The following is a 25,775-nucleotide window of genomic DNA, read 5'->3' as shown; positions in this document are numbered from 1 at the left end:
TATGGTTATGATTTTAGTTGTCAATTGATCTTATGCATGTATATTCATCTTGCAATATTTTAATCATAAATGTAATCTTGTCAGGTAAAATAGAAGCATAAAATATCCAAGGACAACTACCATGGTCACATACTGCAGTCACTTTTCTATTATCATTTTTTCTAATTATTGTAAAGCCCCCTTTGACTACATAGTCCCTAAATGCATCTCTAACTGCTTGGACATTATAAAAAAAAAAACTTGATCAATTTTAAATTGTATTTCTTTTCCTTTTTGACAAGAAAATCGATATAAGTATAATCCTTTAAAATGATTTTTCCATTTTTTCTGACAACCTGATCATCTACATTTTTACCTTCTTCATCGACATTGTCTTCATCTCCTTTATGAAAATCAGAGAAAGGGATAAAATCACTTTCATCCATCATTTCATCCTCCATCTCATCCTCCTTACACAATTCATTATTATCACTGTCTTCACTATCAACACCCATAAAATCAACATTCGCAAAATCTGCACTCATATAATCAACACCTACAGAATCTGCACTATCCTCAGCTCCTTCTACATTTTCCTTATCTCCTTCTATGTTTTCCTTGTAACGACTCGGAAACCGGACCGCTACCAGCGCTAGGGTTCAGATCGACTTAAGGTCGCCGGAACCCGTAGCAAGCCTACTATGCTTCCTGTATACCTGATAAAATTCCAAACATGAACATACATTTACATACAATTTAAACATTTCACGAACCAAAACCTGACTTGTGCATGCATCATAACTCTATACATAAAACCCACACTAGAGTCCTCATCAAATACTCTAGTATGGTAAACATCACATGCCTCAAGTTTGGTTCCAACAAAACTCATCATTAAATTTTTTTACATAAAGATCATGTACAACAGGGATTTATAAAACATAAACTAGGGCAAAGCACAAATCTAACCCATTACATAGTACATATCCTCTACTATTCTATTACATCAATATAAACATCACCCTTGCTGACTTCTTGTACTATCTCTGACCTGCAAACCTGGGGGTTAGGGGAAAGGGGTAAGCTACTAGAGCCTAGTGAGCAGAGCCATAAAATAATTTAATAAACATATGCTTTCATGAAATGCATCACAACACAAATAATTCACATCAAGGATGGACTTGTCACCAGTAACCCTCTACATATCCAATGTGCCCGGCCCTCGACGGAGCTCCTCAGGACTTTCGCTTAAACATAACATAACATATCCAACTGTGCCAGGGGCGTAGAATGGGCCTCGACCTTGACTTTCTCTTACATCGTGCCAGGGGCATAGAATGGGCCTCGACCTGGACTTTCATATCATATCATATCATATCATATCATATCGAGGGCTAGTGGGTCATCCAATATCCATCCACATCAACAATAAATTATGCAATGCATCATATTCGTGAATTCTAATGCAAATATCCTATAAACATGGCAATCGTGATGCATGAACATGCTCAAAAGTTTAATTACTTAAAAATAGAAGATTAGTTTAGTTCTACTCACCTCTGACTGACACTTTTACTAATACTGGAGCAGTTACCTCACTGGTGGTCTCTTCGGTCTCTCAGGTCCGATCCTACATTGATGGACTCAAATGAGGAACCAAATATAACTCTATCAAGACTCTAAACAACTCCCCAAAAACCCCCCTAAAACATCATAAAATATGCACACAAAATAAATAAAGGAAGGCTGGGCAGGGGACTTTCGGCGGCAGGTTTGGCGGCCGAAGGTCCCTACAGATCCAAAAGTCAGGCACTTTCGGGGGCAAGGTTCGGCGACCGAAAGTCTCCACAGATTCGAAAGTCACCAACCTTCGGGAGCAGGTTCGGCGGCCGAAACTCCCCTCCAAATTCAAAAGTCCTTGCTTTCGAGGGCAGTTTAGGCAGCCAAAGGCTGCCTCCACAGGTAGGTTCGGCGGCCGAACCTTGCTTCGGCGGCCGAACCTGCCGAACCTTGCTTCGGCGGCCGAACCTGGGTTCTCCAGGATGGCAGAACCCGATTCTACCTCAAGCATTTCCGCCCCAAAACTCTCCAATCCTCACACCCAACTTCCTACAACATGCATTCTCACACCCACATGCATAAAAGGCACAAAACTAGCCTAAACCCCAACAACAATAACAAAACAACACATAGCATACATTTATCATAAAACTAACATAAACCCTAACACATAGATCTAACCAAATCATGCATATTCAACCCTTACCCTTATTAAAACTTACTTAAAACATAGGGAAAAGCAAGGATCTAAACTTACATCTTGAAGATCAAGGGTAGATGCGACCCAACTTGGAGATGAGGAGAAAGAGTCTCCGGAGGTCTCCAAACTTCAAAATCTTGGATTAAGCTTAAAATCTTCAAAAACAAGATAAAAACTCATAAAAATCTTGAGAGATTTGAAGGAAAAATACAAGATCATCAAGGGGTGGCGGAGACTCACCTTGCCCAAAAATGGAGAGAGAAAACTCGCCCATTTTCGGACAGGGGGCCTTTTATAGGTGGCTGGCCAGACCACCTTCGGGGGCCAAAAGAGCTTCCGCAACTGCCCCATGTTCGGTGGCCAAACATGAGGTTCGGCGGTCGAACCTGGGCCTTTCCCTCAATCTCTTTACTCAAAACCAAACAATAAAACCATGAAGATCATTTTGTAAAAACATATTTTACCCTTCTAGAAGGTTCCAACATTCGAGATTCTGGATTCCAACGGAGATTCCGTCGAAAGATTGGAATTCCGTCGAAAGATTGGAATTCCGACGCCAGAGTCTAGCCGGGTATTACATTCCTCCTCTACTTCTATATTTTCATCATCTTCATTATCTCCAGTACTGGCACCCTCAATATTAACTTCATGAAACACACCCTCACTGCCCCTGACAGAACCTGCATTACTGCAACTACCATTTCCCCTCTCATAATTCCTAACTAGTATAATTTCAACAACATCAACTTCCTGCTCAACATCAATATAACATACATTTTTCCCTTTTCTATTTTCTCCAAGTATTTCTACATTTAATACTACAACTAATGGTATTTCTCGATTTTCCTTAAAGCTCAAATATAAGTATTAGGTTAACATCATTCTCTATTGTCAAACCATTACTAGCCTTAATCTCTATAAAATCACTCTTTAAATTCAATAACTATATGTATCAGTTAACAGTCTGATGTAGGAGTACCTGTCAACAAACAAATTGTTCATTCTCCTTACACCCTTTATATTTGATTAACAAATTATATTTATCAGATTTATCCATTGCTATCTGCAAAAATAATTACAAAATTAATTTCAAAATCATTAAACCCCTAATCTAAATAGTAAACCCTAAAACAACCAATAAATAAAAAATTATTTATTGTAATGTAAAAAATCTAAATATTAAAGCAACAAATTTATTTTCATCGTAAAATAAAAGGGATTTTTGTACTTTTGAATTGGACCACAATTTCATTTTCATCTGCATAAATGAACACTGACTCCACTTTCAGAATATGGTGGGTTCAGTGTTTCTCAAGAAGATTAAGGAAATGAGGGACAATGGGACCACACACAGAGAGAGGGACAAATTTTTGATAAAGACAGAGAGAGAGCAGGAGAGGAGGGACAAGGCTTTGACATAGACAAAGAGAGTGCGAGAGAGAGGGACAAGTTTCGATAGAGAAACAGAGAAGGAAGTTTTGATAGAGAGAGACAGAGAGAGCGCAAGAGAGAAGGATAAAGCTTTAACAGAGATAGAAAGAGCGCGAGAGAGAGGGAGAAGAAAGAGGGATAAGGTTTCATAATTTTGAAATAGAAAGACTTTTAATCAGGGTCAATTTTATCAATTCACGTATTCCAAATGACTATTTTAAATGGAAAGACTACGAGTTTGGACGAAACAAAAAGTGAAAAATTTAAGTGTTGGATCGTCAAAATAGAAGGACAGAAATGTTAATTACATTAAAACTCGAGAATTAAAAAGTAATTTTTCTTAATTTATAAGGTTGAGTATCAACATTTAAGAAAATATTTTAATATATAATATTTACATATATTGTATTTTATGTAATAAGTTCATTTATATAAATATTTAATACATATAATATATTTACTATTTTTTTTGAAAGCAATATATTTACTATTATATGTATAAATATAAATATATTTACGTTCGAGCAAAATTTAATTTAATATATTAATATTTATTAATATAAAACTTTAAAAATTATATTATAATTTATTATTAACTTTTAAAATTTAATTTAGTTTTCTTTAACTATACTTACCATAAATTAAAAATATTTCATTTTATTATCTAAAATATAAAATATAAATATAAATACTAATTATATAATTTAACCCTGAAATTTATAAAAAAATAATAAATATTTTAAAATTTTTATTATTAACTTTTAATTATTAACATTTATAAAAATATAACTATTTAACGTTTCAAAATTTAAAGCGAACATGTATTCAGAATTAAATAGTTACACTTAATTGATTTTTTTATTCGATAATTCCATATATTATAACCAGCATTTTCAAGGGGAAAAGAATACTGGAGGGTGAACCTTTGCACGTGGTGATCATACGCGCCGCACCTCTACCCCCTGAGATTCAAGGACAAGACCTAGACGAGTAAAGAATATCCTGTTTGTTTATCCCCATATTCCTTTATGATCTCATTACGAGATTTGTGTAATGGCTTCTATTCTGAATTTCACTTTAATGCAAACTAGATTAAGCGGATTTAATTGATCGACCAATAAATTTCCTCTCTCCTTTCATAAATTATTTTCATCATTTTCAAATATATTTTTATAATATTCAACTCAAACTCATCTTTTTATATTTATTTGATAATTATTTTAAAAAATTACTTTTTTTGAAAATAAAAATTGGGATTGAAATTGAGATCAGGAGACTTACTACAAAATTAAATCTGTAAATATATTTAGAAAAATTGTTAGATATTAATTATGTACGGAGAAAATACTCTTTACATTTATAAGTTAAAATATTATTTAATTATTTATAAAATAAGATTATATATTTATACATGTTATAAGTTTTGAATTTTAGGTTAGTCAAATATATAATTTGCCTTTTCAAAAAAATTAATTGGCATTTTTATATTTTTATTATTAATTTTTATAAATTTACAACTATTTAACTCCTGAATTTTAAAAATATATGTAATTTACATCTGCATTGCATTTGATGTTCAATCAATTTGAACTCAAACGCCAACTTTGAATACATGGTTTTTTTTTTTTTTAATCATTTCTATACCAAAGCTTCCTTTTTGTTGGTATATCCTTTTTTTTTAGTTGTTTCCTTTTAATTTCATTAAACAGAACTTTAATTTTTAATGATTAAATGATATAAAAAAATCTTAGTTGAAGTTTCTTACTAATGTGTGTGTGTATATATATATAATGCAATTAAAAAATAAACATTTTCCACTGAATGAAAGCTAAAAGATTATTATTTTATGTAAAAATAAATGACTAATTAAAGCAAAATTTGAGACTTGACTGTTTTTTTAAATACATATATATATATATTTTGAAAACTTAATTACATGTCAATTTATATTATTTACAATTAATTATTTTTAATCAATTAAAAGAAGAAAGTATTTGACAATATAATTGATAATCTGAGATCCAATAGAGTAGGGTTTTACAAGGGTTTTGTATTACAGAATGATGGTTAATACAGCTTTCTTAGACTTCCCTCAAAAACTTAGTTTGTCTGGGGAGGGTGCTCCCCTTTTATCCTTTTTGCTTTGCTCATGGTGAAGTGTAAAGGCCTCTCCGTGATTGGGACACGCGGCTCTGGCATGCAGATTTGGGTGTACGAGGGTATCAGCCGCCTGCTCCATGCGTAACGGCCTCTGATTCTCTCCATGCGTACATCCGTGCGGATCTGCCAGGCTGTCTGAGTTGGGTCTGGACACTGGGCTGGGCTGAGAGTCGGGCCAGATGCTGAGCCCAAGAGGAGAGGGCTTGCTTGGCGCGGGTCGGGCCGGCCTGAATGGAGGAGATGGGTGAGCCCGGCCTTTGAAGGCATACGGGTCAGGCTTGTCTCGCGTGTGGGGGCCTCTGCTTGATGGGCTTTTGGCTATAGTCGAGGCCCTGGTCCGGAGTTAAGAAATCCAGCGGTTATCAATTGCCCCTTCACCTTCTCGGCAGTTATTGCTCCGACTGTCGAGGGGGTGAATATCAAAAACCATTAATACCGCGTCTGTTCGTGTTCAGATGCCTCCATAAAGTTCTTTCATCTTTCTGGCGTTGCGCAGTCTTTGAGTCCCATCTGCCTTTTCCATCTCTGGCTTTTCTCTATTCTTTCTGTTCTCCGCTGTTTCTGCTTTTCTGTCATCATTATCTGGGCTTGTCTTTTCTTTCCTTTCCGAGGAACGTCTGGCTTGGCTAGCTTAGAGTCTAGTATAACTCTATTTTGTGCTTAGGCCTCAGACTTCAAGTATATATCAACGCCAGTTTTTCTTCGTTTTCAAACTCTCTGTTGGTACAAGGGTTGCCCTCGTTGCAATTTTCTGTCTGCTCCCTTCTTTCGGCGAGATCGTCCTGTTTCATCTGTGGAGGATCCATCTGACGCCTTCTTTAAGTGGCCGGAGGTAATCCTGAGTTTTTGTGTTATTTTGTTTTTCTCTGATAAGGATTCGTTCTGACTCGTATCTGTTTTTGAACTTTTTGCAGTGCCTGAGATAAAAATGGGTCAGTTCAAAAATTTTAAAGATTTAAGGTTACCTTCAGGGGGTCTGAACGAGGCTTTGGAGGTTCTGCTGCTAGGACAGTCGCTGGGTGAGGCTGTTCGGCAAGTTGCTGAAACGGTTTCACCCAGGTCGTCTGGCCGGCCTCCTCCTTTGCGTGTTGTTCGGGCTCCTGAGAGGTGCTGGCTCCATATATGTTTCAAGATGCTGAGGGTTCTAACTTGTTCCATTGCTCTTCAGAATATTTCGCTGATTTCCCTGAATGTGCATGGTTGTATCGAGCCTCACATTCGGGTGTAGGTTTGCAACATTCACTTGTTCCATTGCCTTTCAGAATGTCTATCTATGATGGAACAGTGAATGTTGTTCAATACCTGTATCCTGCGTGGCCTTGGTGTGAAGTATCAATATTATGCGGAACCAAGGTCCACCGCACCTCCTGCATCGCATTTGGGTAACCGAATGCCGACCTATGGGGGAAACGCTTTCTCTGAATCAACGTCAGGAGCTTCCTTACAGCGGCGAGACAGATCTTGGCCTTTCTGCCGGACTCACATATCGAGCTGGAGTATCCTCCGGACCGAAGACTTGAATACTGAGGTCGGATGTAGTCGACGAAGTACCCGGATATGTAAATCCATTAAGAATAGTCTTCCATTCTGTAATGTAGGTTCGGATATGTAAATCCTTAAAGGATAGTCTTCCATTCTGTAATGTACTTTTCTTTTAATGAAATTCCTATTTTTCGTTCATACTTGAGCTTGTCTCTTTCTTTGTTGTGGATGAAGTACTTGTATTGTCTTCTTTGTAGTTCTAACTAGCTGAACTTTGTTTCTTCCGAACTAAAATAATAATACTCGGGAACTTCCGCTTTTAGTCGACAAACCGAGTTCCGGACTGACCCAACTCATTGGGAGGTCGGCTTGCTCCCCCGAGATATGCTGTCCGACCTACGAGCTCGATCTTAAGATATAACTAACTGGGAGGTCGGTTAGCTTCTTCCGAGCTGTATTATCCGGCCTATGAGCTCGGCTTTAAGACTTACTCAACTGACTGGGAGGTCAGTTAACTCCACTGAGCTGTACTATCCGACCTACGAGCTCGGACTTATCTTGAGCTTTGTGCTTCTTTGGTTGATCGAGGTCTCAAGTTACGCTTTCCGAACTGGACTGACCGATCTGCGAGCCCTATTTTTCCGAGCCAAAATACTTAGTCGTGAGCTTCTGCTTTCGATTTTCTTCTCCCGAGCTAGAATACCGAGCTGTGAGTTCTGCTTTTAAGTTGAACTCTGAGCCTTTAGCTCTGTATGACTCCGAGGTGTCCTCAGCGCCCCGGTCTCTCAGTATTTATTTTAATAACAATCGCGTCAGAACTTATAATTTTCTAAATAATAAGCAAGTCTGACCTGGACTGTGCTCCTGTTCGCTCGTACTGTTGAGTCTCTTCACAACTTGCCCCTTTATCCCCTTTATTGATAAAGAGGTAAATCTTTGTGGGCTAAGTTACTTTGACTGACGAGTTGGGCTTCTTATGCGGCGCGTGGGCCCTTGAACCCTGGGCCATTATGATGGACTTGGCCCCTGTTGTGTGCAGAGAAGCCCAGCGGTCATCCTTTTGCCCCTCTTTTTGCCCCCTTTACCTTCCCACCGGTTAGCCAACCGTCGGGAGGGTAAACTTCGAGGGTAATTAATGATCGCGCCGCTCCAAGACAAAACTGTACAGATTAAAGTGCTGTTTCATTATTTGGCTGTCATTTCGAATTCCTTCTGCCTTTTGAGGAAAACAACTCCTTTCTGCTTTCTGTCTTCCTGCCATTCCTTCTGCGTTTTTACCTTATTTCATTCTCAGGTACGCTTCCTTGTTCTTCTATGGCGATTTCAGAACTCCCTGATGTTGTTAACATTGAGTCCCACATTACCCCTGCTAACATAACTAAATACATTTCTCGGAGGCTTTTGGATACTCCTCTGTATCTGATTCGGGCACCTCTCCCAAATGAGAGGATAGTCCTTCCTTATCCTCCTCCTCCGGGTTTGGTGGATCCTCAAGAGTATCGTAGTATAGTGTTTTTCTTGAAGCAGAGAGATTTTGGTTTACCACTTCCTTTTACTCCTTTCTTTATTGAGGTTTTTGATTACTTCATGGTAACTCCTCGAATGTTATCCCCAAATTCCATTTTGTTCATGTCTTGTTTCGAGTCTATCTGCCTGGGGTGGGGTTTTGCACCCACGGCCTGTCTGTTTGTTACCTTTTTCCGCCTGGTAAAGGCGGCTCAAAACTTCTATTACTTTTCCCCCCGTAGGGGGCTGTCTCTCCTCACTGGCTACAAGGATTCTATAAAGGGATGGGTAGAGAATTTCCTTGTGGCCGAGCTGAAATCAGGTTCCGGCCGAGAGTGGGAGGTAGATTTAAGGTGGGGAGAGATCTATCCGGGTTGCAACGACCTACCCGAGTTGAGTATTATTGAGCAAGTAGGGTTGCTCCGGCTGACTTCCGTTGATCGGAAGTATGACGTCGAGAAGTGTTTGTACGTGTCTAATCGTAGGGACGTCCGGTCCATGGGTATAGCACTCTGCCCAGTTATTTGGTTTCTCCTTTGCTTGTAATATCAGGATGTATGCTAACTTTCATGATTTCGCATTTTCGCAGCTTCGGAAGTAAAAATGGACGAGGTCAAGTTTCCCAAGAACTTTGTCCTATCTCGGGACAATATTCATTCAATCGTCGACGCCTTTTCAGCTGGTCGTTCAGTATCTGAAGCTGCTGCGGAAGTGGTTCAAGCTACTTCCTCCAAGAAGGTTAGCCGATCTCCAGCCAAAGTTCCCTCTCAAGTTGCAAAGCCGAGCTCTCGCAGCTCCAAGTCATCCAGGCCATCTGGCCGTGGCGGACCGAGCTCGCCTTTGGAGTCTGCCGAAGGGTCTAGGTCTGCTCCAGCCTCCTCAGAGGCCGTGATAGAGGCTTCCTTGGTTATCACGGAGCAGACTTCTGTTGTTGAGCAGGTGGAGCGGGGTACTGCCCACTCTCCTGAGAAGGTATCTGGGGGTAAAGACAAGGAGGATTCCGGGACAGGACTGGAGATCGTCCTTATTGAGGACCGAACTCCGGAGGATCTCACCCAAGATGCCCCTGCCCCTGTGAGGACTGAACCTGAGGGTTCTGGGGTCGTTCCAGCAAAGACCGGGGACAAGCGCCCAGCTCCTCCGAGAACGTCTGTCCCATCTCCAGCTAGGAAGAAATCCAGGGCTACTACAGGGTCTTCCATGGCTCTTCCTCCCATTGGGAAAGGAAAAAGTGCTGCTGCCGAGCTTCCGTTACCTTCCTCTGGCAACGCTTTGAAAGCGTCGGACATTACCTCTGAGTCTCCAGCCAGTGCTGTTGCTGACCTGCTCAGAATGCAGATGTTCGGCGGGGTTACACAAGCTTCGGATCCCCGTCTTCTTGCCCTGACTGGTCTCTTAGCCAGTTCTACTGAGGAACAGGTATCTTTCCGATCTCGTTCTCGTGAAGAGCTCGGGAACACAATCAGGGAGATGCTACTGATGGTAAGTCATTTTTCCCTGTCTTTTCAGTTTGTTCTGTTTTGTTTTCTTGACTGTTGTTCTCCTGTGCCAGGTGACGGGTCTTGTCACGGAGGTGGATATCCGTGATCATTCCTTCCGGGAGTCTGTAGACCGCCGGATTGAGGAAGCGCGTAGAGAGGAGAATATATCTGCAACTAATGATGCGAGGGGGAATCTGGCTGCTGCTCGAGAACAAATCCAGACCCTCCAGGCGGAATTGAACTCTGCATTGGAGGCCCTTAAAAGGGCTGAGGAGGAAACAGCTGAGACAGCGAAGCACACCTCGTCTTTAGAAGATGAGCTGTCTCGGACTCGCAAAGTTCTCCAAGAGTCTGATGAGAGGGCAACGGCCTTGGAGGCTCGCTGCAAGGGAGTTTCGGAGCAACTATCCTCTATGGCGAATGCTCTTCAAGAGAGGAATGAGGCTTTGGGCCAAAAAGCGGAGGTCCAGCGCCAGTATGATGCCTTAAAGGCAGATTTTGATGGACTTCAAGCTCATATGAAGGAGGAGAGAACTCAGAAAGAGGCGGCCCTAGCTCGGGTGCAGGTCCTCGAGCAGGAGTTGAGTGCAAGTTCTGACCGTATCAGAGATCTGACTTCTTTGGCTGAAGAATTCAAACTTCGTCATGATCAACTTAACCAGGAAGTCAGGGCGTTGGAATGTAAAGCTCAGCTGGTACGCGAGCAATGCATAGCGGAGTATCAGGAGTCTGACGAGCTGAAGGAGAAAATCGTTCAGGCCGGTGAGTCGGCTGTTCAGGACTACAAGGACTCTTCTGAGTTTAAGGAGTTTGTAGCTGAGGCCTGTGAAGCGCATCTTGGTAAATATTTAGCTTCTGGTGAAATGAAGAGGGCTATTGTTAATGAAGCCCTTCGTTTTTACTCAACCGGCTATAATCGTGGTTTAAGAGAAGCTAGGTGGGCTCCTGATACCCCGTTGTCAGAGCTTCGCAAGCGTGAAGTAGATTCAGATGGCGAGCCAGTAATGTATGGAGAGGATGATTTACCTATGCCCCGGGGAGATTGCCGTGTTGGTGGCCGGTCAACTGTGTCTTCCTCGGATGACGCCGAGCTGGAAGAAGAGGACGTGGAAGTCCTTGGGTCGAAGGATGACGACCCTGTTGCTGAGGAGGAGAACCCCAACCTTGGGTCGGAAATTGCTCCTGCTGCTGATGTTGAGAGCTCTGATCCAAGGGATACTGAGCTTCCTGCAGATGTTACTGCAAATAGGGATAGTGTGGGCGAGGGAGTTTTAACTGATGTAAGTCCTTTAAGGACTATCTATCCTCCTACTTCGCCTGAGAGGTGAATTGTAATGATTTAATAAAATATCAATTTTTTGAACTGTCCTGGTTTTTCATATGCCTTGTAATGTATTCTTATAAGTGCTGTATTGACCTTTAGCTTTTAGCTAATAGTGTGATCAAATCTCGTACTTTGGTAAACTGACTTGGGCTTCGGATGTAGCCTTCTTCTTCTTTATTTATGCCTTAGACGGTTAAGTTTCTAGAGAATTTTGGTTTTTTCCTTGGCCTTCATGCCTTTGGGTTTTTGATGATATATGTTTATCCGAGCTGGGAGCCCGGCCTTTTATCTTGGCTAAATTTTTAATCGTTAGTATGCATTTTGGGTTCGGCACTCTTTAGCCGTCGTGCCCTCTGCCTCTTTATGAGGTCGGAACATGTTTACTGGCTGGGGTGCCCCGAACTTTTCCTCGAGGTCGGAACCTAATTTGTTTCTTGATTTTTTTTTTTTTTTTTTTTTTTTTTTTTTTTTTTTTTTTTTTTTTTTTTAGGGTTCTCCTTTTTTTGTGAGGTCGGAACCGTATCTTCTGCGAGGTCGACAATATTATGCCCCGAGCTTTTTCAGGTCGGAACCCGCTTTTTACGAATTTGTCCCTGCGTATGATAGGGGAAATTTTCATTTTTCGGGAGGCTCTTAAATCCTTCACCGACCATTATTTTCAGGAGATCTTACGAGATCCTGTTTGTTTTTTGCTCCGGGGTGATCCTGAGGATCCTGGTCTTTTTTTTTTTTTTTTTTTTTTTTTTTTTATTTTATCCGGGAGATCTTGGGGATCCCGGTCTTGTTTGGTTACCCGGGAGATCTTGGGGATCCCGGTCTTGTTTGGTTACCCGGGAGATCTTGGGGATCCCGGTCTTGTTTGGTTACCCGGGAGATCTTGGGGATCCCGGTCTTGTTTGGTTACCCGGGAGATCTTGGGGATCCCGGTCTTGTTTGGTTACCCGGGAGATCTTGGGGATCCCGGTCTTGTTTGGTTACCCGGGAGATCGTGGGGATCCCGGTCTTGTTTGGTTACCCGGGAGATCTTGGGGATCCCGGTCTTGTTTGGTTACCCGGGAGATCTTGGGGATCCCGGTCTTTTTGTGGGAAAATATTATTCATAAAGATAATCACATTGTATAAACAATTTTGCTCATTTTTATCGAAATACAATGCTTTTCTTACAAATATTTCAAGGGAAGTACCTTTTTAGATGCTGGATGTTCCAAGCGTGGGGTTCAGGATTTCCTTGCGTATCTTCTATTCGGTATACTCCTGGCTTGACCACTTTCGTCACTCTGAAAGGTCCCTCCCAGGTTGGCGCTAATTTTCCTGCAGCTGCTCTTTTCCCTGTAGCTTCTAGGTTTCTTAAGGTCAGGTCGCCTACCTTCAAGCTTCTTTCTCTGACCTTTTGATTATAATACCTCGCTGCTCGTTGTTGATAGGCAGCAGTTCGGATTTGAGCTTCTTCTCTCACTTCTTCCAGAGCATCCAGGTTGCTTCTCAATTTGTCCCCATTAGTGTCCTCACTAACGAATTGGACTCGATGAGTGGGAATCCGCAACTCGACTGGGACTACGGCCTCTGTGCCATAAGCAAGTGCAAATGGAGTTTCCTTTGTGGGCGCTCTGGGAGTGGTCCGGAGTGCCCATAGGATGCTATTGAGTTCTTCTGCCCAATTCTCCTTTGCACCATCTAACCGCTTCTTCAACCCTTGGAGGATAGCTCTGTTGGTAACTTCTGTTTGACCATTGGTCTGGGGATGAGCTACGGAGGAAAACTTATGCCATATTCCCATGTTCGTCGTGAAGGCTTTGAAAGTGTTGCAGTCAAATTGTCTACCATTGTCTGAGATAAGCACTCTGGGTATGCCAAATCTACAAACGATATGCCCCCATACGAAATCTATCATTTTACGAGCTGAGATGGTGGCTATAGCTTCTGCCTCTGGCCATTTAGAGAAGTATTCCACGGCCACCACTACAAATTTTCTTTGCCCCGTAGTCTTGGGGAAGGGTCCCAGGATATCGATTCCCCATTGTGAGAAAGGCCACGGACTGGATATGCTTGCCTGAGGAGTGGCAGGGGTCCTGATGGCATTAGCGAATCTTTGACATACGTCACATCTCCGAACAAACTCTTCTGCTTCTTTTTTGACCGTGGGCCAATAATATCCCTGTCTGAATATTTTGCTGGCTAACGTCCCTGCTCCCTCGTGGGCTCCGCATAGACCTCTATGAATCTCTTCCATTACCTTTGTGGCTTCTTCCGGACTCACACATCGGAGCCATGGGCTGGACTTTCCTTTTCTATACAAGGTTTCCCTTATTACTTGGTAGTTGGCCGCTCGAGCAGCTATCTTTCTGGCTTCGTCTTTATCCTCGGGGAGCTCGCCCTTCTCCAGGTACTTTAGATACGGGGTCATCCAGTTTGAGCTCTGTTCCACCTGCAGTACCGTGTTTGTCTTTTCAAATGCAGGGGTATGGACATGTTGTATGTACACTTCATCGGGGAGCTGCTCTAGCTCCTCTTTAGACAACCGACTTAGCAGGTCTGCCTCCTCGTTTTCTTCTCGAGGTATTCTTTGAAACCTGATGTTGATTCCTCGACTTGTGAACTCGGCTTCTAAAGTTTTTACCTTATCAAGGTAGCTTTGCATGATGGGGTCCCTGGCCTGATACACTCCCATTACTTGATTGATTACCAGCTGTGAATCACTATTTACTTCGAGGTCGGTTACCCCTATTTCCGAAGCTACCAACATCCCATTCACCAGGGCTTCATACTCGGCCACATTATTAGAAGCTTTGAATTCTAGCCGCAAGGCATAACACACTTTAAAGCCCTCCGGCCCCTTAAGCATTATTCCAGCACCGCTGCCCTCAGCGCCTGATGCTCCATCAACATACAACTTCCAGCTGAATTCTTGAGAAGGCTCTCCCTCTCCCCCTTTTTTCGACATGCTTGAGGCTGATTCTCCTTTCTCCTTGTTGAATGTACACTCCGCTATAAAGTCAGCCAGTGCTTGAGATTTTATCGCTGTCCGAGGTCGATACTCCAGACAATAAGGGCTGATTTCCACGGACCATGCCAACATCCGTCCTGAAGTTTCCGGTCTGTGTAGTATCTTCTTTAAGGGTTGATCCGTCATTACAACTCCTTGATGACCTTCCAGGTAAACTTTGAATTTCCGGACCGCTAACAACAGGGCGTAGGCTATCTTTTCGATATTCGAGTATCTGACCTCAGCATCTCTGAGCACCTTGCTAACATAGAAAACAGGTTTCTGCTCCCCTTCTTCCACCCTTACTAAAACCGCGCTGACGGCCTGTTCTGAGGCTGCCAGGTATATCAGGAGTTCTTCTCCTTTTAAGGGGCTACTGAGCACGTGGGGCGAGCTAAGATATTTCTTCAACTCTGCAAAGGCTTTTTGGCAGTCTTCTGTCCATTCAAAGTTTGGCATCTTTCTTAATTTCTTGAAGAATGGCAAGCATTTCTCTGCCGACCTCGACATGAATCGGTTGAGCGCCACTACTCTCCCGGTTAATCTTTGTACATCCCTTACACAGGTCGGATCCGGCATACTTAGTATAGCTTCCACCTTCTCCGGATTAGGCTCGATCCCTTTTCCGCTCACCATATACCCCAGGAACTTCCCTCCCCTGATAAAAAAGGCACATTTTGCTGGATTCAACTTCATTCTATATTGATCCAGCACCCCAAATACCTCCCTTAAATCGGCAACGTGTTGCTGGAAAGTTGAACTCTTGACCACCATGTCATCCACATACACCTCCACGTTTCTGCCAATCTGGTTTTTAAAGATCTTATTCATCAATCTTTGATAAGTTGCCCCGGCGTTTCTCAACCCGAAGGGCATAGCTCTGTAGCAGTAAGTCCCATCTTCGGTTATAAATGAGGTTTTTTCCTCATCCGAGCTTTCCATCGGGATTTGATGATAACCGGACATAGCATCCAAAGAAGACATGTAATCAAAACCGGCCGTTGAGTCGACCATTTTATTAATATCGGGGAGGGGATAACAGTCTTTAGGGCAGGCCTTGTTTAGGTCGGTAAAATCTATACACATCCTGTATTTGCCATTAGCTTTTTTGACTAACACAGGATTTGCTAACCACTGCGGGTACATTACTTCCCTAACAAAACCTGCCTCCTCTAGCTTCTGCACTTCCTCCCGGGTGGCCTGTTGTTTTTCTCTTCCCACTACTCTCTTCCTTTGCTTCACCGGTTTAGCTTCAGGGAGGACATTCAGCCGGTGCGTCATTACCTTGGGATCAATTCCCGGCATATCAGAGGGCTTCCATGCGAAGGTCGGCGCGTGACTCCGGATTAAAACCATTACTTCATCTTTCAGTTCTTGGGTGAGGTTGGCATTGAGGCTGAAAACTTTGCTTGCTTCTACTTCTGACAGGGAGAAAGTCTCCAGTTCTCCAACTGGCTCTGTCCGGGCCTCCTTGGTCTCATCCCTGACCTCCAGAACTTCCGAGTCAAGTGCTTCTCCAATTGAGCTCGGCTCTGCCACTGTAGCCAGGTATACAGCCCTTGCTTCTTCTTGACAGCCCCTAACTACTCCCACTCCTCCTTCTGTTGGGAATTTGAGTGCCAGATATCGGATGCTAGTGACAGCCTCGAAATCGAACAACGCCGGCCTTCCCAGAATCACGTTGTAGCACAATGGGAGTTTGGCTACCACAAATACCTCGTGATGAGTGCGAGCTCTTGGCGCCTCTCCCAAGGTGACAGCCAGTTTCACCTTTCCCTCAACGAACACCGGCGCACCCCCGATTCCTTTGATAGGTGACTGGTCTCGAACTAGCTGTTCCTCCGGAATTCCCATCTGCTGGAAAACCCGGTACGGCAGTAGGTTAACCTTACTCCCGTCATCTATCAGGACCTTCTTTACTCGGAAATTATTGATGACAGCCTCAATGACTAGAAAACCCGGTACGGCAGTAGGTTAACCTTACTCCCGTCATCTATCAGGACCTTCTTTACTCGGAAATTATTGATGACAGCCTCAATGACTAGTGCGTCATCGTGAGGCATCTGAATGCCTTGTGCATCTTCCGGAGAGAAAGTAATGGTCATAGGAGAATGCTCCATGATCTGCATGACTTCACCCTGGCTGATTTCCCCTTCTCGATTTCTCTTCTTTCCTCGACGGCTCATCCGTCCTCCTGTTCCTCCAACAATCATATTAATGGTCCCGCTGGATCCATCGTTCACTGGCCCGGCTCCTGTTTTCCTCGGCATCTGGGTTGCCGGTCCGGGCTGAGGTCTCTGTCCCTCCGGTTTCTTAACGAAATTTTTGAGATGCCCCCTCTTTATTAACCTTTCAATCTCCGTAATCAGCTGGAAACAGTTATTCGTATCATGACCGTGCGTCCGGTGATACTGACAGTACTTGTCAGGGTTTCTTTGGTCTGCCTCCGACCTCAGGGGTCTTGGCCATTGGAGAAAATCCTTATCTTGAACTGCCATGAGCACTTCGGCTCTGGAGGCGTTAAGGGGAGTTGGCTTTTCAGGAACCCACGGAGGAAGCGTCCTTGGTTCAAGCGCTCGTGGAGGGGGAGGAGGCCTTTGTTCCCTTCTCTCCCAGGCCTGCTTATACGGCTCAGGCCTCTTCCCATGCTTCCTCTCATGTCTCTCCGGCCTTTTCTCCTCCGGGGCTTTTTCTTTTGTTGCCATCCCTTTGGCAAATCTGCTTGTCACTAAGGCATCATCCTGCCTTATGTATTTCTCCGCTCTCTTCATTAACTCGGCCAGTGAGGTCGGAGGTTTCCTGCTCAAAGAGCCGAAAAACTCGGCAGAGGTTGTTCCCTTCTGCATAGCCTCCACTGCCCTTCCTTCGTCTAGCTCGGGAATCTGTAGGGCCTCCGTGTTAAAACGAGCAACGTATTCTCTAAGCGATTCTCCTGCCTTCTGCCTCACTGTTTCTAGATAACTCGTCTTTCTATCTGCTGGCACCCCGGCTATGAACCGGCTGATGAAACGAGTGGCCAGATCTCCGAAGCTTTTGATGCTTCCGGCCTCCAGACTATTGAACCATGCTCGTGCTGGTCCCGAAAGCGTTGTTGGGAATACCTTACACATCAATGCATCCGATAGAGTTTGCAACTCCATGAACGTTTTATAGTTCATGACATGCTCCCTCGGGTTGCCAGCTCCGTCATAGGCAGCCATTGACGGCATCATGAATTTCTTGGGGACAGTCTCTTGCTGTACCACCTTCGAGAAAGGAGAAGAAGTAGGCAAGGAAGTTAGGCTTTGATCCTTCTTACCTAGCTCGGCTAAGAGCTGTTCTTTCAACTTTTGCAATTTTTGGTTCATCTTCTCGTCTCCCGAGCTACCTTCCTCTTCCTCTTCCACTTCCGTTCCCGTCTCCAGGGTTGTTTCAGCGGCATAGTTATCTGCCTCCTCATTTTCTATCATTTCTTTCGCCCTCCTCGCATGGATTCGGGCCTGTGGTTCTTCTCCTTCTCCGGCATCATGGCTGTTTGTTCGGAGGTGGTCAGAGGTGGGTCGGGGCTCATTGGTTCTGGGTTCCTCTACTACTGGGAGTGCATTCACTGGGGTGCTAAGACCCCTCTGTTGCATTATCTGCCCCAACCAGTGAGCAGTGGTTTGTAACTGGAGAGCCATGGTTTGAATGTCCTGGTTGGACAGGGTCATAGTGGGAGCATTCCCTGCCAAGCTTGGTGGTGGATTAGGGGGAACAAGTGTTTGGTTATTCATCGCTGTGGGGCTAGAAAAAGAAAACTGCTGCCCTTCTTGGGCAGAGCTCAGGTCATTTGGAATGTTAAGGTTACTTTCTTGGTGGTTTGCCATCGTGGATCTCAGTGGGTTTTGAAAGTGGAAACTCCGGTGATGAAAAGATCTCCTTCGTTTCCCACAGACGGCGCCAATTGATAATCTGAGATCCAATAGAGTAGGGTTTTACAAGGGTTTTGTATTACAGAATGATGGTTAATACAGCTTTCTTAGACTTCCCTCAAAAACTTAGTTTGTCTGGGGAGGGTGCTCCCCTTTTATCCTTTTTGCTTTGCTCATGGTGAAGTGTAAAGGCCTCTCCGTGATTGGGACACGCGGCTCTGGCATGCAGATTTGGGTGTACGAGGGTATCAGCCGCCTGCTCCATGCGTAACGGCCTCTGATTCTCTCCATGCGTACATCCGTGCGGATCTGCCAGGCTGTCTGAGTTGGGTCTGGACACTGGGCTGGGCTGAGAGTCGGGCCAGATGCTGAGCCCAAGAGGAGAGGGCTTGCTTGGCGCGGGTCGGGCCGGCCTGAATGGAGGAGATGGGTGAGCCCGGCCTTTGAAGGCATACGGGTCAGGCTTGTCTCGCGTGTGGGGGCCTCTGCTTGATGGGCTTTTGGCTATAGTCGAGGCCCTGGTCCGAAGTTAAGAAATCCAGCGGTTATCAATAATGAACATCAAATATTAAAAATTAATTTATAATAAAAAATAATCATTTAATAATATTATTAAAATAAAGTATAAATTATTAAATTAAGAGTGAGTTTAATTTGATATAAAAATAGTAAATTAAATTTGAGTAAATTATATTTTAACTTTTAAATTTCAATATAATTAATGAATTCATTCTAAATTTGGTTTCTTTGCTCATTTGATCACACAGATTCCACGCACGTGGACGCTTTTTAATTTCTCCCAAACCCTCACCAAACCCCTCCACTCGGGGCTACTATAAAGCCTACTCAGATCTCTCCATCCCTCCGTCCACACCAACCTTGTCCACCACCAACCACCAACCCCAAAATGGCAACCTCCGCTACCAATCTCAGCACTCAATCTCTCAATCGCAGACTCTCCTCCCTATCTATTTCCTCTAACAACAAGCTTTCTGCCTTTTCCCTCGCGGTCAGCCATCCCAGCCGCAAATCCCGCTTCATAGTACTCTCCGCCAACCTCGACCCAAAGCCCACAGTGCTTGTGGCCGAGAAGCTCGGAGAAGCGGGCCTTGAACTCCTAAAAGAATTTGCTAACGTGGACTGTTCTTATAATCTATCGCCAGAGGAGCTCTGCACCAAGATCTCCCTTTGCGATGCTTTGATTGTAAGGAGCGGGACGAAAGTGAATCGTGAGGTGTTTGAATCTTCTGGTGGGAGATTGAAAGTTGTTGGAAGAGCTGGTGTGGGAATTGATAACGTGGATCTGGCTGCTGCAACGGAGCATGGCTGCTTGGTCGTTAATGCGCCTACTGCCAATACTGTTGCTGCTGCGGAGCATGGGATCGCGCTCTTGGCTGCCATGGCGAGAAATGTTGCTCAAGCTGATGCTTCTGTTAAGGCTGGTAATATATGATCTTTATAGTTTTTTTTTTTAGTGAAATCATGTTTGGGAATTTTCTGTTGTTGGTAGTGACGCTTTTGCTTAAGAAATGATTTCTATATCTGATTTGGTTAACTTATTTGGTTTAGAGAGAAGATTTCGGAACTATAATGAGATTGTACGAATTTTCCTCTGTTAAGTTATAAAATTTCAGATGTAGGTGAAGTTTTCTTCAACTAATACTAAGAAGACGTAGTATAGTGTAGTATAGTGCTAGACTCTTCAGATCTGTTAGTCTTTGATGTTTGGGATTTAGAAGGAAGTTTAGGAGAATATTCCGATTGGGGATAGGGATGACAAGAGATCGGGTACCAATCCTAATAGATAGATTTGGGTAATTATAATAAAATTTGAGACGGATTCTAATTTAAAAAATATCAGACTGGGTTCGGTCTCGTGTACAGGCTGCCCATTATCATAACCCATTTATATAAATAATTAACTTAATATAAAAAATATATTTTACAATAATATTTATAAATTTTTTATATATTTTTATTTAAAAATTTAAATTTAAATATTCTTTAGAAGTATTGGATTTTTTAAATGAAAATTATTAATGAAAAATATTTTTTATATAAATTATTAATTAAAATATAAGATTAAACTAATTCGAGTTTTATTCGGATAATAATAAAGAGTTGAGACGGGTTCGTATATTTTAATTTTCGCGGCTAACCTACCTGTTTACTTACGTAATTAGGGAGAGTTTCTTTTATCACAAGTTATAAAGTTATGCTGTGGATGAAATTTTCCTAGGTGTTGCTATATGTTTTTCTTTCTAGTATAAACTTTTTATACCGGTAAACAGGCTTTAGTTGTTGTCCAGATTACAGATGCACTAAATTCTTTTGTGTATTGGAGTGGTTCAGGAAAGTGGCAAAGGAACAAATATGTGGGTGTGTCACTTGTTGGGAAAACACTGGCTGTGATGGGTTTTGGAAAGGTTGGATCGGAAGTTGCCCGGCGTGCCAAGGGGCTTGGTATGCATGTGATTGCCCATGATCCATATGCCCCAGCTGATCGAGCTCGTGCAATTGGCGTAGATCTTGTGAGCTTTGAAGAAGCATTGGCAAATGCAGATTTCATCTCCTTGCACATGCCTCTTACCCCAACTACATCAAAGATGCTTAATGATGAAACTTTTGCAAAGATGAAGAAAGGAGTTAGAATTGTAAATGTTGCTCGTGGAGGAGTGATTGACGAAGAAGCTTTGGTGAAGGCAATAGATGCTGGAATTGTTGCTCAGGCAGCACTGGATGTTTTCGCAGAGGAGCCCCCTTCAAAAGACAGCAAGTTGGTGCAGCATGAGAAGGTGACTGTGACTCCACATCTTGGTGCTAGTACTGTGGAAGCTCAGGTATGTTTATTTATAAGCTTCCAGCTTCTCTTGCTCCATTCTTTCTTTCTACTGCTATCACATTAAAAACATTTGGATTTGATGTGCAGGAAGGGGTGGCTATTGAGATAGCTGAAGCTGTAGTTGGTGCCTTGAAAGGTGAACTAGCTGCTACTGCGGTCAATGCACCAATGGTGCCTGCTGAGGTAACATTTAAACCTCTTCATTATCGTTTATTTGCTTCAGTCTCAACTTTTCTGCTTAATTAATTTGTGGGAATGGTGTGATAGTGATGAATATATCATTTACCTTGTTCTTGTTATTCCTTTGCTGCAGGTCCTAACAGAACTGAAACCATACGTTGTGCTTGCTGAAAAACTTGGGAGGTTGGCTGTCCAGCTTGTAGCAGGAGGAAGTGGTGTGAAAAGTGTTAAAGTGGCTTATGGCTCTGCTAGAGCCCCTGATGACCTTGACACCAGGCTGCTCCGGGCTATGATTACCAAGGGTCTGATTGAGCCCATATCCAGTGTCTTTGTGAACTTGGTTAATGCTGACTTCACTGCTAAACAGAGAGGATTAAGGATAACTGAAGAACGCACAACTCTGGATGGTTCACCTGAGAGTCCACTCGATTTTATCCAGGTTCAAATTTCCAATGTTGAATCAAAATTTGCCAGTGCCATATCAGACACTGGTGAGATTAAGGTTGAGGGACGAGTGAAGGATGGAGTTCCCCATTTGACTAAAGTTGGATCTTTTGAGGTGGATGTGAGCTTGGAAGGTAGCATTATACTCTGCCGACAGGTAGATCAGCCCGGAATGATCGGTAAGGTAGGAAGCATACTGGGAGAGGAGAATGTGAATGTCAGCTTCATGAGTGTTGGAAGGATTGCTCCGCGAAAGCAAGCTGTTATGGCAATTGGAGTTGATGAGCAACCCAAGAGAGAAACTTTGAAAAAGATTGGAGATATTCCAGCTATCGAAGAGTTTGTCTTCCTCAAGTTGTAGTGTGGCATCATCACTTCTTAATTTTCCATCTTGCTAAATTTTCTTGCCATTTTATGATTTTTATAGTGTTTTACTTCTTTCTGGGATGGGATCATTACTTCATTGTAGTGCCCGATTTTGATTTGAATGTTGTGGTAGGTTTTGGGAGGGAAAATAATAATCCATCTTTAGATAAGATTGTGTACTTGGGTACTATCTATTTTTAATGCATACTTTCTTTTAGCTTGTTGAATATGCAATTGGCTTTCTTTTGTATGTATTTCCTTTACAATTTTCCATGCGGATGTTCGTTAATCACAATTATTATCGACTAGGCGGGATTTTTGCAAATTTAGAGTGGGGGAATTTTAATTTGTAAATTTTATCAATTTAGGAGTGGAAGGATTTTAATTTGTAAATTTAGAGTTGGAGGAAAAGCATGGCAACCGAGCGTGGTGACTGCATTATTTATTTTTTAAGTGGTGTCAAATATTTTTTTTATTAAATATCGCGTGGCGTGTTAGGTTATGATTTATTTTTTTTTATTTTTTAATTATTAATATATTATAATAAAATATTTATATTATATTAATTTAATATATTATTATAATAATATTATAATTAAATAATACTAATTATAAATTTATTTATTGTTATTAAATATATATATAAGAATATTGAATTAAATAATTAATAAAAAATAGATAAATAAATAAATTAATTAATATAAATATTTAAAATTATAAAAATTAAATTTATTTTTTTATTAAATTGCTATTTATAATTATAAAATAAAATTATGTTATGATTTAAATAATAAATAAATAAATAAACTAATTTATATAAATATTTAAATTATAAAAATTAAATTTATTTTTTATTGGACTGTTATTATTGAATGAAATTATAATGTCATTAAATATTATACGTCATCATCTAATTATTTATAATTTATCAAAAATAATAAATTTAATTAATTTATTCTGTAATTAAATTATTTAATTAATTTATTTTTATAAATTATAAATAACTTAGTATTGCAATCATAGATATAGTCTCATGGTAAGTGTAAACCCAGATATTTTAGATTCTACTCCCCTCATTTTTATTTAAAAAAAAAATTCAGTATTCTTATATAAAATTTTATAGTAAGATAATATAATAATTTTAAATATTTTATGTAAATTATTTATAATTTATTAAAAAATAAATTAAGTAATTAATTCAGTCAAGCGATTCTCTAAATTGCAGGATAATATTATAATTTTAAATATTTTTGTGTGTATTTTTTAATTATTAAATTATTATAATAGTATAAATTAATTAATATATTATTTTTATATTATATTAATTTAATAATTTTATTTATATTATATTTTTTAATTATAAAATTTTTTATAATATATTTTATTAATTTTATTAAATTGTTATTGTGGAGTGATAGAATAATATTAATTTTATAGTATCGTATATAATTACAGAATAATATTAATTTTATAATATTGAAATTATATAGAATTAATAATATTTTTAAATTAAATATTAATAATAAAATATATTAAATATTAATATATTAATTATATTAATATTTAAAATTATAAAATAAAATTATAATGTGATTAATATATAAAATATATTAATATTTATTAAAGATAATTAATTTAATTAATTTATTTTATAATTAAATTTATTTATTTATTTATTTTTGATAAATTATAAATAATTTTAGTGTTGTGATATAACATGTAGATAATATAATAATTTTAAATATTTTATGTGATTATTGAATTATTTATAATTTATTAAAGAGAAAAAATAAATAAATTAAGTAATTAATTTAGTGAAGTGATATTTTATATTTTTAATAGCAGAATAATATTATAATTATAAATATTTTTATATGCAGTCTCTTTGCTATTAAATCCTTATATATTAAAAATACTTTTATAAAATATAATAACTATTTTTAGCTTGTCTTAATACAAGATTACTGATATTATTTAATTACAATACAAGATTACTGATATTATTTAATTATAATATTATTGTATTAATTGAATAAAATAATAAAAATTTTTATGATTATATAAATATATATTATATTATTAAATTATTTTTATGCATTTAATCACAATTCAATTATTTTTATATATCTAATTACAATATAATATTAATTTTATGCCTTTCAAATTATATAATATCAGTAATTTTTTATTTAAAAATTAATAAAAAATTTATTAAATATTACTCTATTAAAATTATAAAAAAATATTTATTATTATAAAAATATAATATAAATAATATTTTAAATTAATATAATATAAATATTTTATTATAATATATTAATAATTAAAAAAAAAAATCCTGACAACACTTGCCCACGATTGTTTTTAAAAAAATAAATAATGTCTGGCGCCCCACAATTTAGATTTTAAGCATTAAATAATTTTTTCGATTATCAGGAGAGTCTAATTTTAAATTCATAAATATTTTTTTTTTCATTTCAAATTCACAAATTAAAATTTTTCCACTGCTAAATTGATAAAAAGCCTGTAAAATGTTGTTCTAGTAAATCCTTTTTTGAACATTGTATAAGAGTTTTTGGCTTGGGTTTTTGGGTTTGGAGGGTTAAAAAAAAAAATTTACTACATAATTCAGTACTAATAAATAAAAAAATATAACAGTTAAAAAATATTATTAATAACATTGACATGTAAATATAATAAATTATATATATTTAATTTATAATTTATATTATATTTAATTTTAATAAAAATATATTTAATTTATTTAAGAGAATAATTTATTATATTTATTATAAAAATATTTAATTATATTACAATAATATATTTTAAAAATAATAATAAAAAACTCATCATTAGCATTTTAATAAATATATCTCAAACTATAAAAATTAATTATTATACTCTAAATTAATAAACTAAATTTATTTATATTTTACCATTCAGTTTCATCATTAAATTTAATCATCATGTTAATTAGGCACTAAAAATTAATATTTCAATATAATTTAAATAATAATATTAAAAAAAATTTAAATTTTATCAATTTTAATAATTATATTCTCAACTTGTTTTTAATAAATATATACCAAATTAATTTTGTTTAATTTATTTAATTTTTATTTTCAATTTCATTTACATTTTAAAAGTCTAATCCCCAATTTTCATTTAAAAAAATATTTTTATTTTTTATTAATGTATAAGTTATTGATTATAAATGTTATGATAATAATATCACTATTAAATTAAAAATCACAATTGTCACTATTTAAAAAATTAATTGTATTTATCATATTTATTTTAATAGAGCTAAAATTTATTGATCAGTCTAATTAATCGAAAATATTTAATTTCAATCTAATTTATAACTAAATTTATATTTTATCTAATAAATTTAATTATTTTAAATTTATTAAATTAATTATTAACTTTCACATTTGATGATCTGAA

At 39.2% G+C, this 25,775-nt stretch overlaps 2 protein-coding genes across 2 annotated transcripts; both read left to right on the top strand.

Moving 5' to 3' along the window:
• Window positions 1-9,421: 9,421 nt before the first annotated feature.
• On the top strand, window positions 9,422-11,627 carry LOC122724819 (myosin-4-like). The gene is made up of 2 exons (XM_043960681.1): window positions 9,422-10,300; window positions 10,371-11,627. Exons 1-2 carry the CDS (start codon window positions 9,422-9,424, stop codon window positions 11,625-11,627), a joined length of 2,136 nt encoding a protein of 711 aa, XP_043816616.1.
• A 7,673-nt stretch (window positions 11,628-19,300) lies between these two features.
• On the top strand, window positions 19,301-22,557 carry LOC110624863 (D-3-phosphoglycerate dehydrogenase 1, chloroplastic). The gene is made up of 4 exons (XM_021770278.2): window positions 19,301-19,938; window positions 20,849-21,336; window positions 21,426-21,521; window positions 21,652-22,557. The coding sequence occupies exons 1-4, from the start codon at window positions 19,404-19,406 to the stop codon at window positions 22,321-22,323; spliced, it is 1,791 nt and encodes a 596-aa protein (XP_021625970.1). The 5' UTR covers window positions 19,301-19,403; the 3' UTR covers window positions 22,324-22,557.
• The last annotated feature ends 3,218 nt before the right edge of the window (window positions 22,558-25,775 follow it).

Source organism: Manihot esculenta, chromosome 10 (assembly GCF_001659605.2).
Source record: "Manihot esculenta cultivar AM560-2 chromosome 10, M.esculenta_v8, whole genome shotgun sequence".
Lineage (NCBI taxonomy): Eukaryota > Viridiplantae > Streptophyta > Magnoliopsida > Malpighiales > Euphorbiaceae > Manihot > Manihot esculenta.
The sequence above is the reverse complement of the archived record's forward strand: the minus strand, read 5'-3'. Positions and strand labels throughout refer to the sequence as shown.